General features: G+C 50.3%; 1 protein-coding gene across 2 annotated transcripts in view; it reads left to right on the top strand.

Annotated features, from left to right (window-relative positions):
• USP31 (ubiquitin specific peptidase 31) overlaps positions 1-7,810 on the top strand; it is a 38,254-nt gene extending 30,444 nt beyond the window's left edge. For both annotated transcript variants that reach the window (XM_028705533.2, XM_077919157.1), the window contains exon 16: positions 1,107-7,810. In XM_028705533.2, coding sequence (XP_028561366.2) covers positions 1,107-2,680 — 1,574 coding nt within the window. In that variant the 3' untranslated portion in view covers positions 2,681-7,810. The remainder of the gene's footprint in view (positions 1-1,106) is intronic.
• The last annotated feature ends 9,200 nt before the right edge of the window (positions 7,811-17,010 follow it).

Genomic DNA, 17,010 nt, shown 5'->3' with positions numbered 1-17,010 from the left:
TGGCTCTGCCACACCTCACTTTGAATGTTGATGGCAGGGGAGCCCTTGCAGAGCACTGGGTTCCTCCTCTGCAGCTCAGCCACCCTGAGGGTCACCAGCTTTGCCTGAGGGACTGTGAAGAGGGGTGCTGAGGCAGAAAAACCAGCAGCAACAGGGGATTCCTTCCTCCAGAAAATGAGCAGAAACCAGGGAGAAAGGGATGTTGCTGGTATTTTCAGGTCTTTGTCTTCACTGCCTTTGTTTCTCTCCACATCTCAGTGCCGGCATGCGCTTAGGTATGTCTGTCCTCTGATGTCTGATGGGAGCAGGTATCCTCTTCTGAGGAGTTTCCCTTTCTCTAGCTTCTGCCCCTGGGTCATCCTTGGCCTTGCAGTGTTCTGCTCAAAGCTGGGAGAGCAGTGAGAATGTCTCCTGCAGAATGAACAGCTTCCCAGCACCGTTCCTCAGAGGCTAGTGGGGAAGTTCCCTGTGACCTTTGTGCTAGCACACCTGTCTCCTGCCAGCAAATGAAAGAGGTGTGGACAGCATTCGTGCTTTTCTGAATTATGGATGCTGCATTGGGCCCTTGGTATTCAGTACACATACGGGAGGAACTTACTCTACATTGATGGTTTGCCTTCTGAGAATTGCTTTGGCTGCTGCTGCTACCCTCAGTTGTCCCCTGGCAGCAGGGTGTCCTTCAGGGGAGGGTCTCCTGATTTCTCAGCCCATGAAAGAGCTTCGATAGGTTGGCAAGGAAGTTACCATGTTGGCACAGTTTCCAGAGCGGGAGGAGTGTGTTTGTGTGTGTGTGTGTGTGTTTCATTTGTTTTAAAATGTGCGCTCTGCTATTCACTGCATCTGGGTTGCAAAGCAGCTTGTGACAAAACACAGTATGCAAATTAAAACATCGGAGAATGAAATGTGCCCCCGAAACAAACGCATTGTAGCTTCTTGTATGAAATAGACAGAGCCACACAAACTCAACGTATGAAAGCAATTATAAAAGCGGGGGGCGGGGGGCGGGGAAGGATCAGTGAAATGCATTTTAGGATGGCTTCCTTGCTTGTGCATGTGTCCATGCTCTGTTTGTGTATTTGGGTATCATGTTCCTCTGTGCTCCACAGGTGGCTTTTCCACCCGCCCCTTTGTGAGGAGTGTCCAGCGCCAGAGCCTGTCTTCCAGGTCCTCCGTGACCAGCCCCTTGGCCGTGAGCGAGAACGGGATCCGCCCCTCGTGGTCGCTGTCAGCGAAGCTGCAGATGCGCTCCAGCTCGCCTTCCCGCTTCTCTGGGGACTCTCCGGTTCACAGCTCGGCTTCCACCCTTGAGAGGATTGGGGAGTCTGCGGACGACAAAGCCTCCACCTCATGCTTTAGCAGCCTGAGGAGTCTCTCTGGAAGCCACATTGAGTCCAGCGAGAGCAGCGGCCGGCAGGAGCACCCCACGGCAGGCAGAGCTCCCCTGGCAGTCATGGAGGGCGTCTTCAGAGACGAAGCGCCCAGGCAAAAGCCAGGCTCGAGCGCGGACTCCTACAGCAAGACTCTGTCGCAGGCAGACAGGAACTGCCCTGCCCTGGATCCTTTCGATAACAACAACCAGATCGCTTTTGTTGACCAGAGTGATTCTGTTGAGAGCTCTCCAGTAAAGGAGGGGAGAAGCTTCAGTGGAATGTCCAAGGCAGACAGCAGCCCCCAAAAGGCAGCCCACCCCAAAGACACATTGGAGTCAGACAGAAGCTCCAGGAAAGGCAGGACAGATTCCCCAGTGTCCTGCCAACCGGCAGCCCCGCTCCTTCCCTCCAAGAGTTTGCCGAAGGGGTCCCGGACCAGGAGCAAGCTGAACTCTGGCCGGGCTAGTGGGCGGCACGGCTCTCCTGCCCCCTCTGGGCAGGGCAGGAAGGAGGCTGGCTCAAAGGGCCAAGAGGCTGCCAGTAACACCTCTGCTGAGCATCAGAAGCAAAAACCTGCTTCCTCCTCTTCCTCCACCGCAACGAGAAGAAACTCCTCGGGGTCGTCCGTGCGGGGGCACAACACCCCCACGAGCAAAAACAGGACTTCGGAGCACAGCCTCAGCAGGGAGGGCTCCAAGCTCAGCCTCAGCTCAGACAAGGCTGGCGTTACCACCGGTTCGCGGACGGGCTCCCCGCGGATCAGCCAGTCGCGGAGCGAGGGCAGGAGGCCGGACAGCAAGTACGTGCGCAGCTCCTCCATGGCCAGTCTCCGTTCGCCCACCACAGGCGCCCCCCGTGCCAGCCTGAGGAGGGACAGCAAGTCGGAAGAAAAGGGGCTTTCTTTCTTCAAGTCTGCCCTGCGCCAGAAGGAAAGCCGGAGGTCGGCCGACCTAGGCAAGACCACCATGCTGTCGAAAAAGATGGCGAGCAGCTCCTCCAAAGCTGCCAGCAAGAACTTGCTTGAGGAGAAGCTGGAGAAGAGTGGTAGTGGTGGTGGCGGCAGCGGCAGCCCCTCCCAGCCTCCGAATGCCCTCCCCTCGAACGCCACCCCGACTTCTGCAAAAGACAACCCCTCTCCTGCCAAACACTCGCTGCTCACAAACCGCAAATCCAAGTCTTCCCAGCTGGAGGCCAACCCCCCACAGTCGCCCAGCAGTGGCAAGCAGGCAGCCGACAAAGCCTTGCGCAAACTTCCTCCCAGCATGCCCTCCTCTGCACGGCCGCCGCCAGCCTCTTCGAAATCTCAGTGATTGGCTGCTGCTGCTGCTACTGCTGCTGCTCCTCCTCCTCCTCCTCCTGCAATCCAATTGGGTTGGTTTCCTCCTTTGCTTCTTTTTGTTCATGTGCCTAATGTGTTTGAAGAAAACTTGACTACTGTTCAAGCGCCTTTCGACTCCGCCATCGTACCAAATAACTACAGGCTGCCGCTGGTATTTTGTAGCGGGCTTGTGGGGAGGGGGGGGGTGCGCGCCAAAGGACATTGTCATCATCTTCTCTCTTCCCTCTGCCTCAACCCCACAGCAGAACTGCAGCCTTCTTGGGGAGCCTTACCACTTTTCTCTCTGAAGAGGGACTCTGGATTATGTCAATGGCCAGCTGTGTCCATGTTGCAAAGCTACCGCTTCTATCCCTTCCTTGCAGTGTGTGTGTGTCACTGAGCAGGCTGTAGCCTTGCTCTGTGAGCTGCAAAGGGAAACCGTGAAAAGCAAGACGATCATCCTGTTCTGCTGTGTGTCCCTCCTCCCCAGGCCATGTCTCCTCCCCCGCCTTCTGCCCCCCCCCCGACACCCCATTTCCCAAGCTTCTTAAAGGGCAATATCTCAACGCTAATGTTATTTCTCAGGTAAGCGCTCAGCCAGTACTGGAGGGAACAGAAGATTCTGGAGGGAAAGGTGCATTCTCTCTCATAGAGGGGTGTATGTGTGTACGTCAGAGAAGTCTGCTTTTAAGTGTGTCTGTCTGTTTCTGATTTTTTTTTTCCCATTCCAGCAGATTTCTGTATGTTTGGAATTTTCGTTTTTTAAAAGAGTCTGTCCTGCTTGACTCTCTTCTCTGTTCAGAGGTGTCTTCTCGAAAGAGGGAGGGACCAGTTGGCAGCCTGGAAATCAGCAGGTTGGGCCTGGAACTTCTGCAGAGTGGAAGGGGGTGCTTCATGGAATTGTAGAATTGTAGAATTGGAATGGACCCAAAGGGTCTTCTAGTCTGACCTCCTGCCCTGCAGCAATCGCCGCATCACAGGTTAGGTGGAAGGAGGTTGTGTGTGTGTGTGATGAGCATATTCTGTGGTCCACATGGAAGAATGCTTGACTGCACACACACACACACACACATTCTTTTTACGGAGCTGTGGATCAGTTGTTGCTGCAGTCCATGCTGGAGGAAGGAGGCATTTGAGCTTTTGTAAGTCCTAGCTGGAACTAGGCTCCTGCTGCCCTTCCTCAAATCCTTTGGTCCTCACTCTTCTTGCTCCTCATCTGCCATGTGGCTTTGGCAATGAATGGCCACTCTGAAGCCTTGGGAGGGGGCACCTTTGTGCCTCACTGTCAGGCAAGCTGTACAATGACTCCCTCCATGCACTCTTCCCTCCCTCACTCATTGCTCTTGTTCCCATGATCTTTCAGTGGATTTTGAGCTTACAGTGCCCACCTGCTTGTTGCCATTTCTTTCGGCACAGGTGTGGGGAACCTTTGGCTTTCCAGATTATGCTGAGCTGCAACTCCTTTCAGCCCCTGGCAAGTATGACTGAACAGCTGGGGTGATGGAAGTTGTAGTTCAGCAGTTTCTGAAGGCCCAGAGGTTCCCCACATCTGCTTCAGCCCCTGAGTTGGCAGCCTGCTTGCCTCCTGCAGCCTTCGGCTTGAGCAGGGAACTTTGCAGAGGCGTTGCTGACAAGCTGTGCCTTTTGTCTTTTTTAATGCTGGGCGGCAGATGGGTTCCTTCCCTTGGCCATGTCATCTCACTGAGGCATGAAGCCTCTGCCTGTTTGAAGGTTTAGTTAACAAGACTTCAGCCCCTGAATGCAGCAGCTCCTTCCATGGTTTATTATTCCCTTTGCACTGCCTTGGGCCTGTCTTTGTTCAGCTGGAGCTGACACTGCCACGGCCCTAAGTGGTAGATCCCACTGCACAGCCAGGTTATCATCTCCTCCTCCTCACCTAGGAACAAGGGATCTTGGGTCTTTGGGTCTGCTTCTGAGCGCCACAGGCAGCCTTGAAAGGTGGCAGGTGAGGCATTCGTCTTATACCTGGGTTGTGTTTCCAGTTGCCGAGCTGTGAACAGGTAGGCTGCAGCCCCATGGGAACTGACACCTGGCAAAACCCCTCCTCACACTGCCTGCAGTTTGGCTGCTATGGGGCAACAACACATCTCCTTCTCCCCACCCCCACCCCTTGTGCCCACCTGTAGGTTAAAACAGGAGCATTTGTGTGCTCAGTTCTTAGGTTGCCAAGCTCACCCCCTTTGCTTTTAGATGTTCCTCTTTCTCAAGTAGTGAGGCACTACAGTTAGAAGAAAAATGTCTGGTTTCTGTCCTGGGGAAAGGACTGTCTTGGGGGTGACGAGCATGTCCCATGAAACATGACGAGAGATCCATGGGCACAGGATGCCTTAGGCCAGCCTTGGTGAATCTGGCCCTGCTGCTGGGATATGAACCTTGACCCCTTCTCCTGCCCCACTGGCAGTGTGTGTGTTGAGTGGTACGTGTGGGGGTGAGCGATTGCTTTCATTGCCCTTTTGTCAAAGGGACCTTGCTAAGCTTTGTGGAGGTGGGGTTTCCTTTTTGTTCCTTTGGCCTGGCCACTTCCTTGTGTTGGGCTGGTTGCCAGTTTTTCATTGGCCAGCAGATCTCCCCTCATTTAGGAAGAGACGCAACCCTGTGGTCTTCAGCGGACATCTAGGCCTTTAGCGCTGTCTCTTCTTTTTAAAGAAAGGACACAATTTCATCTCCCTTCAGACAAGTTGGTTTAGATCCAGGAGGACCGTGGGATTAAATTTAGGCCTCTCCTGACATGCAGCTCTGCAGTTCTCTTTGGGAGTAGGGGTTGGTGGAGTAACTAATTCAAGGCTCCCCTGAACAGGGAGGAAATTGAGCCCCCCTCCCTGGCTCCCCTGCACACCCAGCTCCATTCAGATGGCCCAAAAGCCTGTTTCTTCCTAATTCCATGAATGACACCTAGTCACCCTTCTAGTTGCAGGAAGGTTGAGTTCTGCATCTCGGAAGGCTTCCCATCCTTTGGGGCTAGATTTTTGGAGAGTGTTTATAATTAGTATGCACATTCTAAGCACATATCCAAGGGATTGTATTATAGAGGCACCTTGGACTTCATGTTGCTTGTACTCGGTGGGCGAGATGGTGCCAACAGCCACTCTTTGCAGCCATGGCAAAGCACCTCACTTTTCGCTTCTGTCTTTTCAGATGTATCTATGGCTCAATGCGACTGAGTCGGACTAATCATTTTAGGTAGAGAGTGAACCTCCATGTTCCAGACACATTTAACCTAGTTTTGTAGGCTCTTCTCTGCTTGGCAGTGCTGAATTTCTTTAGCATGGTTGACCACTTATCTCTCTTGCCCCCACTCCCCAAAAAGCCCACAATGAAGGTAACATGCATGGCCCTTCCCTTTGCCCCCCCCCCCGCTCACGCATGACCATGTTAACTATGCAAGCAGCTAAAGCTAAGCTAAACCAGGCTGCCCCTGTCACTGCTGCTGCCCAACTGATGCCCACCTAAGCTTAGACTGGAGTTCTCAGCCCACCCCTGGAGCAGCCCAAGGGCTGAAGGGTCCCAGTTTCTGGCACCCACAACCCTCTCCTTCGTACAGCTCTTTTGTTTACTGATTTTTCTGGGGAGGGGGTACGGAAGTTACTGTGGAGTATTTAAAAGGTTGCAGGTGATTTCTGTTCTTTCTGAGGGTGCATTTTTGTTTCCAGATGTGAGCAACCTGCTGTTTTCAAAGGGGCTCCCAGCCATTTGAGGGATGCTGCTAGCAGCTGGCAGCCTCTTTAAGGAGCAGATATCTGTGATGGCAGAAGGGCTCCTTCCCCACCATAACACAGCTTCTCTGGAGCCAGCTTTTTGGAGGGGTGAGTGGTGGCAAAGCAGGACTCTCCATTCCCCTTAGTTTCGTTTTGGTGCAAGGAAGAGCTGGCTGCAGAGCTGGGAAGGTCTGAGAGGAACCTCCTCTGGTTTCTGGGAACGAGGCTCCACGGAGCTTTGTTGCAAAGAGAGGCGTTGCTCCTTAAATCGGCACCACCCACAGCTCCCAGGCAGCTCCTGCACAGGAGGAAGAAGGGGAGCAAGGGAAAGAGGAGGAGGTTTTTCCACCATTCTGGAAGCTCTCATCAGCAGTCAAGGAAGCGTTTTTGTTTTGAAATGCCAGTTCAAATCATGTTAAGGGCAATCCTCTTTTTGGCTTTGCTGTCATTTGCCTGTTAATCCGCAGCAACTTGTCAGGGGTCTAACATTATCTGCAGAAGCAACTGAAATTTAGTTCTAATCTGCGGTGAGATGGAAGTACTACATGGCTTTCCTTAATTATTAAAAAAAACAGTAAAAAAAACCACAACAAACCAAAAATCCATTAGCATGCAGGGGGTTGGATTTGACAGAATGAAGGATGAAATGTAAATTCCAACACCCACTTTTTTTCCTTTTTACAAGCATTAAGCCAACCTGATTTGAATGCTGGGTGCTGAAATGGTTTGATTGGGCCCAAAATGAATTCTCTGCAACCCAGCACGTGGGGGCTGGTTGCAAGAGGCAATTTGGAAAGTCTTCCCTCTTGCCTTTTCTAACTTCTTCTTCTTCTTATTATTATTATTAAACTAAATGTGGCACTTGCTGCATTTGCATCCTGGGCCCCCAGAACTGGAAGTGGTATCCAGAGAATTCATTTCCTCGGCTGCTGCTCACCAGTCGTGCCTCGTCTCACCTTTGGCTAAAACTGAGTCTTCAGTGCCATTCCAAAAACTGTGAGCCTCAAACACTGGACACGCTTTCCTGTCTGACAGCTGGAGTTGCATGTTACATCACAGGATGCTTCCTCCCTCCTCTCTCTCTCTCTTTCTCTCTCACCCCCTTATTCCTATCAAGAATTTCTAAGTTTTTTTTAAAACTGTACAGTACTCTGGGAGGGAGGCTGTGTCTCTTCTTGGGGTGGAACCATTACTATGTACCATAAGAGGGTTTTAACTTATTTGACGGCAAGTGCATGAGACTGTGTCAATGCCTTTTATTTATTTGTATGCACTTTTAATATGCAGAATTTATATTTTTATGTTTTAAAAAATCATTTCCTGTCAGGAAGAAGAGTTTGGATACAAGGTATTGGATGATTTAAAAGTGGGAAAATGTAATAAAGTACAATAAATTTATTACAGGGCATCGCCTGAATGTGTTTTTTTCTCCACCAAGATTTTGTAGCACCTTCTCTCTGAGCAGAGCAGGCTGCCATATCAGACCACTGGCCCATCTGGTCTGCACTGATGGGTAACAGTGGCTCTCCAGGGTTTCAGGCTGGGTATCACTGGAGACACACGGGACTGAGACTGCTGCGATGTCATGGATGCAGAGGAGTGGTGGGAGGCACTAGCTGGGGAACCCCCCACTGTGTGTGGTATATTTGGGGGGGGGGGCGGCCAAGGTGGGTGGGGAGACATGTTGGTAAACACTTTTAACAACCACACCATTTCTATGGTTCTCTTAAGCCTGAGCCTCTTCCTTGCCGCCAGATGGCGCTCATGCCTTTGTGCCACCACTAGAGATGGAGAGATGATTCTCCTAAGTGTTGGCTGGCTAGCTGGCTGTCTGCTAGGCCAGGAATTGTACACTGAGTCAGAGCTGGCTGTAGCTGATAGGAGTCCAACAACAAATGGAGAGCCACAGTTTAGGACGAGTTGAGGGAATAATGCAAGAAGAAAAGAGGTCTGAGTGGGGCCCACTTGCCTGCCAACAGAAGGAGCTGCCAACTGGTGCATCCACTCATAGAATCATAGAATTGTAGAGCTGAAAGAGTCACCTAATTGAACCCCCTTCAATGCAGGAATTGCAGCTTAACAAATCCCTGACTCGTAGCTTTCCAAGCATCTTCCCAGAAGAGACCTTTCCTGGTGTGCCAGGCTTATGCAGTGTGGGATGGGGCTGGATATTATTCATTTCTTCTTCTTTTTTTACATTTATATCGCACCTTTTTCTTCAAGGAGCTCAAGGTGGCATACACTTTATCCTTGCAGCAACCCTGCGAGGTAGACTGCAAAGTGACTGGACTTCAAGGTCACCCAGAGAGCTTCATGGCCAAGTGGAGATTCAAACCCTGGTATCCCTGGTCCCGCGTCCAACACCCTTGACTGCTGCACCACACAGGCATGCAGTGGAGTCCATGCAAACCATAGCGCCCACCCACAGCGGGCAAGAACAAAGCTATGGCCAAACTTGTTAGGGGACACACTTCCTTTTCTAAGCCCAGTGAGCTCTGCAATGCTTTTATCCCACCCCAAAAATCTACCTCCAGCAGTTTCCTCCTTGTGGCACCCTGTGCAAGCCCAGCATATGGGGCAAATGGGACATGTCCAAAACATCTGGAGGGCACCAGATTGCTGAAGGCTGTCTTGCAGGTTTCATAGGTGGTCCCAAGGGCCCACCATTGTCTGAATCTACCCAGCCTTGTGATGGTAATGAATGAACAATTTCTGTGCTGGTTTCTGAGTCAAGCCAGGAGTGAAGGCAAGGCAAGTGAAGGGGTGGCTTTAGGGCATTGAAGTGGGAGACTGATCTAAGCTGTGAGATGCTGTCTGCTTGGAATGAACAGAAGATGTAGGTGTATTGCTCTGGCCCATCTTCTGATTTCAACCAGAAGGAGCATTCAGGGTGACTGTGCTGCATATTAATTAGGGGAGAAAAAGAGGGTCCCATGTTATTTCTTTATGGCTGTTACCTAGGTCAGGGTACAAATGTTACATTAAGGATGATGTTGATGTGTTCTGGTGCCCAGTGCAGGGAATTAACATGGCATCCTCTTCTCCAGGTATATGATTAATATAGAGCACAGACTCTGAGCCTCCGCTTCCACTGACCCATTGGCCATCGCAGGGGGTGAGGGTGGGCAGCTTCCTCTCCTGAAAAACTACATAGAGCTAAAGAGGGAAGTTGGAAGAGTGACCCTCCTTCCCGTTTCCTCTTTCAACCCCTTTGGGTTTTCAAGGCTCAAATTACTTTTACTGGATCTGAACTCTTGGAAAAGCAAAGTGGTGCAGACTTTCTGTCTTAGAAACAGAACTGTAGAGCTAGAAAGGACACGCCCAACCCCAGCAGTGCAGGAATCACAGCTAAGAATCCCTGGCAGATGGCCATCCAACCTCTGTTTAAAAACCTCTTCCTGATGCTTAGTTGGGATCTTCTTGCCTGTCATTTGAATCCATGGGATTGGGTCCATCTGGAGCAGCAGAAAAGAAGCTTTGTCACCATCCTCCACGTGACAGCCCTTCAGATATTTGAAGATGGCTCTCATACCACCTCTCATTCTTCTCCAGTCTAAACACCCCAAATCCATCAACCGTTGCCCATCATGCTTGGTTCCCAGACCCTTGATCATCTTGGTCACCCTCCTCTGCACACCTTGTTCAGCTTGTCAATATCCTCCTTAAACTGTGATGCCTAGAACAGGATACAAATCTCTTGGAGTGGGGAGGGGAGACAAGAAGTGATCAGAGGGGGTGACTCCCACGGGACTTAATCAAAAATCCCAAAGAGCCCCCAGAGGTTGGCACCTCCTGGCATGTAGATATACATTTCCAGAGTTGGCATTTGGACTAAGCTGGCCGCCGTCTGCTGCCGCTTGCCCCTTCCCTTCACCTTGGCTGCAGCCACAGAACGGGGCAAACCTCTTCCTGTTTTGATTTCATTTCCAAGCTCATAATTATTTTATGCCACATATGGAAATTGCCGGGACAGATGTCATATTAAAGTGCAATGCCATCATTTATTTATAAGTGATTGGGTTATAGCTATATTAATACTGCCTGGGGCAATGCCAAATTAGAGCTAATATAGTTTTATTGTTTATTATATTGGCCAATATTTTTCCAATTCTGGTAGGGTCTTTTTTTTTATAGCTCCTTATTGGATCAGGAGCTGCTGGAAGGAGAGGCGGCGGGGCGGCAGAGAGTGTGGGGAGAGAGTCCCATGTGAGCAATGGAGACCCTGGATCTCTCTTCCTGATTGCATTGTCTCCTGGACTGGCATTGGTTCTCAGAGGAAGGGGGGGGGAGTGTGTGTTTGTGTGGCAGATGTGGGGTGGGGAGGATCAAATCTAGGTCATTGGAGGAGGTTAAGAGCCTGGAGGCAGCTGGGTGGGCAAGCTACTGCAGGCTCCAGCATTGCTGTCAAATAACATGAAGTCTTGGGGGGTGGTGGTGGTTGATGTATCCTTAGAGCAGAGGGTTGCTGGCACCGGGAGAGCTTTAGTTCTCTGTGCTGTATGAATGTTGCACAGTGGTACCTCGGGTTAAGAACTTAATTCGTTCTTAACCTGAAACTGTTCTTAACCTGAGGTACCACTTTAGCTAATGGGGTCTCCCACTGCCGCCAAGCCACCGCCGCGTGATTTCTGTTCTCATCCTGAAGCAAAGTTCTTAACCCGAGGTACTATTTCTGGGTTACAGGGTTGTAAGGTCTGTACCTGAAGTTACAGGTCTGTAACCTGAAGCGTCTGTAACCTGAAGCGTCTGTAACCCAAGGTACCACTGTATAACCCTCCTCTTCCTTCGTCTCTGGGGTGGCTTCCAGGACTTTAGATTAGAACCGTCTCCACCCTCTGGGTGCCCTCCAAATTCCTTTTATCTGTTTATTTATTGCATTTACACCCCACCTTTCCCTCCAAGGAGCTCCAGGTGGTAAACATGGCTCTCCTTTAATTCCCACAACAACCCTGTGAGGTAGGTTTGGCTGAGAGGCAGTGACTGGCCCAAGGCCAACCAGGAAGCTTTGTGGCTGAGTGGGGAATTCGAACCTTGGTCTCTCACAGGTTCTTGTCGAACACTCGCGTCAGCCGCCAGCCCCAGGGGTCCAGGAGAAGTCTGGAGGGCAGCCTGTTGACAGAGGCTGTCTTTAGGAGCAAAATTCTTGAGTCTTCTCTCTTCTCCCCCCCCCCCCGGGGGTGGCTGGAGGTCCAAAGTCCATGGCAGCAGCTATATTGAGATGCTGTGACCACCACCAGCTCCCGGGGAGAACTCCTTGCCTCTGGCCCTGCAGCAGCCTTTTATAGCGCCTCATCTCATCCCATAACTGCTGTTTCCTGAGAGATTGATGGAGGCCCCCAACTATTGCTCTAACTGGCCTTTGGGGGTTCCCTGCACAACAACCTCTCCAGGAAGCACTTGGGTGCTGCTTGAGTCACTCGGTGATGGCCATCCATGTGTGAATAAGCTACCTGAGGACTTCCAGGGGGTGCTGCAACCTCTCCCCACTTCCGTTCCTGTGAACAGCCTCACCTGTTTACCTGAGCTCACCTTTTCCTTCTCTCCCAGAGAGAGGGGTGCTTTGTGCTCTAGTGTAGGGAGATGCTAGCTCTGTCGCTGGCTTCGGTGGCGCTCTGTGTGCTCTCCTACAACCCCCCTGTGGTGCCTCTGTGTTGTTTGTGTTTGTGATTGAGTACACCCAGCCTGAAGGGCAGAGGCTTCCCATAATTTATCCCCTGTTTAAGTGCTGTCACTTGCACCCCTGGTCTCTTAAATCCTGGCCTAATTAGCATCTCTCTCTTCCCCTTTCTCAGCACTTTCTCCCTCTGCTGGGTATCGATCCTTCCTCCACAGGCACAGGACCAACTGTTGACAATTTATGGTAACATAAAACCCGCTCTCTCTCTCAGCAAAAGTGGCACCTCTTAATAGAATGCGCTGCCAGCCTCAGCCACTGCGCTGGCAGCTGAACGTGATTACAGAATAGATTGGACTGCTAGCCCTGCGCTGCGTGGCAGCAAGGAGCAGGCAGACCATTAAGCCAGCCGGTGAGGAATCTTCCCTCAGCCGCCGAGAGTTTCATAAATATCCAGCCACCTAATTGAAAGCCACAGAGGTCAGCCGAGAACTGGGCAAGAGCCACGGAGCCCTCCTGGCTGCTTGAAGGACCGACTCTGTTTTCAAGCACAGACAGGCCTCCTCAGGAAGTGAAAGGTATCCTGATAAAGGGACTGGCTGCTGCTTTCATTGTGCAGACAAGACCAAGACAAGATCTTGGATTGTTGACATCTGGAGACACCAAAGGACAACATCCTTCCTCCCCAGTGCATTTACAGGATGATGGCTGCTCTGACAGTCTATCTTTTAATTATTATTTATTCACTGGATTTATTTACTACCTTTCTGCCAAGATAACCAAGGTTTTAAAGAACTAATGCGATTGATAACAATTTGTAAAAATGAGGCAGGGGGACAGTCCAGGTGGAGCAGGCCTTGACTCCCTTGCACTCCCCCCCCCACCTCACCCACCAACATTTCTCTGATGAAAATAGGGACATCCTATTCTATTACAGTGGTACCTTGGGTTACATACACTTCAGGTTACAGACTCCGCTAACGCAGAAATAGTACCTCGGGTTAAGAACTTTGCTTCAGGGTGAGAACAGAAATTGTACTCCAGTGGTGCAGCAGCAACAGGAGGCCCCATTAGCTAAAGTGGTCCTTCAGGTTAAGAACTGTTTCAGGTTAAGAATGGACCTCCAAAACAAATTAAGTTCTTAAACCGAGGTACCACTGTACTACTACTATTACTATTAGTATTTTACTACAGTGGTACCTCTGGTTGCGAATGGGATCCGTTCTGGAGGCCCATTCACAACATGAAAAGAACAAAACCCGCAGCAGCGCGTGGGTTGTGATTCACTGCTTCTGCGCATGCGTGTGATGTCATTTTGTGCATGCGCAAGTGGCGAAACCCGGAAATAACCCTTTCTGGTACTTCCGGGTCGGCGCAGGACGTAACATGAGGTTTGACTGTGTTTACACCCTGCCCATCTGACTGGGTTGCCCCAGCTCCCTGGGTAGATTCCAACATATATAAAAACATAATAAAACATTAAAAATTAACAACACTATACAGGGCTGCCTTCAGATGGCCCATACCCACCAACAGTTCTCCGATGAAAATAAGGGCATCCTGCCATACCCTCCAACATTTCTCCGATGAAAAGAGGGATGTCCTAAGGAAAAGCAGGACATTCCAGGATCAAATCAGAAACTGGGATGGCTTCTGTAAATCCCTGGAAAATAGGGACACTTGGTGGATCTGCAGGGCTGTTGGTTGAACAAAGCTTTTGTGCAGCTGGTCACCTGGAGCTTGAAATGGAGCCAGGCCATTTCTGATAAAAGTCTACTTGCTCATTTTTGGTTTTCGTTTGAGACTGGTCACTGATTGCCTTGCCTGTCTCTTTTGATGCTCTGCACCTCTCAGCTGACCCATGTTGCCAGCAGATTGTGAATGGGATTGTCCCAGCATCCAACTGGCAGGATGTAGCTCAGTAGAAGAGCATCTGCTTTGCATGAGGAAGGTCTCAGGTTCAGTCTCTGGCATCTCTGGGTAGGGCTGGGAGAGGCTCCTGCTGGAGAGCTGCTGCCAGTCAGTGCAGACAATGGTGAGCTAGATGGACCAAGTATAAAGTATAAAGCAGCTTCCCGAAATCCAAAGTCTTTGTTGTTGTTGTTTAGTCGTTTAGTCGTGTCCGACTCTTCGTGACCCCATGGACCAGAGCACGCCAGTCACCTCTGTCCTCCACTACCTCCCGCAGTTTGGTCAAACTCATGCTGGTAACCTCGAAAACACTATCCAACCATCTCGTCCTCTGTCGCCCCCTTCTCCTTGTGCCCTCCATCTTTCCCAGCATCAGTGTCTTCTCCAAGGAGTCTTCTCTTCTCATGAGGTGGCCAAAGTACTGGAGCCTCAGCTTCACGATCTGTCCTTCCAGCGAGCACTCAGGGCTGATTTCCTTAAGAATGGATGCGTTTGATCTTCTTGCAGTCCATGGGACTCTCAAGAGTCTCCTCCAGCACCATAATCCAAAAGCATCAATTCTTCGGCAATCAGCCTTCTTTATGGTCCAGCTCTCACTTCCATACATCACTACTGGGAAAACCATGGCTTTAACTATACGGACCTCCAAAGTCTTACTGTGGTTTCAATGTGGGGGCTTTAGGAGATGCAAAACCCACAGCTCAGTGGCACAGCAGATGCCTTGCCAATCCAGATCCCTTCTCCTTGGCACTTTGGCTTCAACCTGCTCCATCCTGCTCTGCTGGGCATGGCCTTTGGGTGGGGGGTCAGCTCACTTTTCTGGGGCATAACCCAGTTGGTTTAAGAACCTTTTAAATCCCTGTGAGATTATTCCTTTAGAAACTATTTGCTGGACGTTTGTAGCAAAGGGGGAATCCCAGTCTCCGGTGGCCTCCCCCTTCCTGGCTCTTCAAAATGCCCTTCCCACAACGTTTGTGGCTGCCTGCTGATGCTCTTGTTGGTGATGGAATGATCCTGAACATATTGAATATTCCTCAAAACTATTTATCACCTTCACGACAAATGCAGCTGTCAAGTGCTGCTGACGCTCGATTTTAAATACCTCTTTCCCCTGTGCAAAGAGAGAGCGGGTGGGTGGGTGGGGGCTGGCTGGCTCCAAAGGCTGGGCCTCATCATTTTTTAATGCACTGCAGTCCTTTGGCTTATAGAATATTGATGGTGCCGTCTCTTATTTATCAAACAAGCTGAGCGCTGCTGTGCAAGGGGGCAGGGCCATGCAGAAGCCCCCATTCATCTGCAGGGGGTGGGGTGGGAAGAGGCTTCTTACATCGTATCTTTGGCAAGAGAGCAGCACACAAGACTCACCTGTGAGATCGGGTTGATGGTCAAAGGAAAAGAATCCCTCTCCGTCTCTCACCTGGCAGTGGTTTATAGGATGCCCAGTTCAGTGGCAGCAACAGACCCTCCAAGTGTCCCTTTTTTTCAGGGAAGTCCCTGACTTAGAGAAGCCATCCCGGTTTCTGATTTGATTCTGGAATTTCCCACTTTTCCTTAGGATATTTTCATTGAAGAAATGTTGGAGGGTATGGATTTATCCAACTCCCAAGCCGTCTGAAGGCAATCCAGTACAGTGGTACCTTGGTTTGCAACCGCTTTGGATTAAAAGTGCTTTGGATTACAACCACTTCAAACCCGGAAGTGCATGTCCCTTTTTTTTGGATTACAACCCATTTTTATTTTTTTGGATTACAATCAATTTTTTTGGAGAGGTCCCATTGGCGAAAGCGCGCTTAATATTTCTAAAATCTCTGTGAGCCAGACCATATGCAAACCAAACCAAACCAAATCAAACCAAACCAAACCATGGGTGGTAGCCAATGTTGGTCCTACTCAGAGTAGGTCAGTTAGAATGAATGACCACGACTAACCTAGCTCTATTGATTTCAATGGGTCTACTCTTAGTAAAACACAAGTTAAAATTGATTTTTAAAAAGACTATAAAAAAAGAAGAAAAAATTCAGGGGACTGAAACAGATAAAACAGGGTCCAGCCTTGTAGGTCAGGGAAAACTTGGATAAAAAGATAAGCATTTCCAAGATGCCAGCCAAAGCAACTGATGCGGTTGCTGTTTCACATGTGGCAGGGAGGGGATGGACATTCTGAAGGACAGGGGCAATAGCAGGAAATGCCTCTTTTGAGGTCACTGTCCGCAGCTGTGCCAGGAGTAGAATTCCCCCAGGAGCAGGTGGACTTTAAGGCAACCTAATCCCAAGCTGTTCAGGGCTTTATGCATTAACAATGAGACCTTAGACATGGCCAAGGTGTCAGGGACCATGCTGAGGAGGGCTGCACTGAGGAGGAATGGTGGGAGCCACCCCCTTCCCCTGCTCCTGAATCTTCCCAGGAGCAGGAGGACAGTATAGATTTGGAACAGTGGTTTGCAGAGGGACATAGTTCAGAAAGCAGAAGCTGGGAAATACTGGATGGGGGACAGCTAGGAGGAGAAACACTGGAAGAGAGAGGGTTAACAGATTCACAGTCTCTGGACAGCATTCCTCTGATCTCTCCAAAGTCCAAAGAGCTCAGAAAGTCTCAGAACAGAAAGCACAGAGGGTACAAGCTCAGATTACAAAATGTAGGAGTGATTTAGATAAATAGGGACGGAAGGGGGTGTGATCCTTAATTGGGAGTACCGTCATATCTAGGAGATGTGTTCTTTGTTCTCTCACTGTGATTATTAAAGTTTCTAACTGGTAAGATGTTCCTTTCTTTGATCTTCTTATCTACTGCCAATGGGGGGGGGGGGGAGCCGATTGCCCGAAGCCTGACACCAGGTAGCTGATGGGCTGCCTGCACAGATCCCTCAGCCCGTGTGTAAGGTACTCCATCCAAAATCCAGGTACTCCATCTAACAACCTGGCCAGGGCAATCTGCACCAGCTTCAGCATCCCAGCATCCATCCCAGGAGAGCTCCACATAGAGTGCATGACCCACAGGAGGTACCACTGGAACAGGGGAAGGGCTTCCCTTTCTTCTCCTGGACATTGGAAGTCAGGTTCTAAGGTTGCCAAAGCCCTCTTC

This window comes from Podarcis muralis, chromosome 14, assembly GCF_964188315.1.
Source record: "Podarcis muralis chromosome 14, rPodMur119.hap1.1, whole genome shotgun sequence".
In the NCBI taxonomy this organism is placed as follows: Eukaryota; Metazoa; Chordata; class Lepidosauria; order Squamata; family Lacertidae; genus Podarcis; species Podarcis muralis.
The sequence above is the reverse complement of the archived record's forward strand: the minus strand, read 5'-3'. Positions and strand labels throughout refer to the sequence as shown.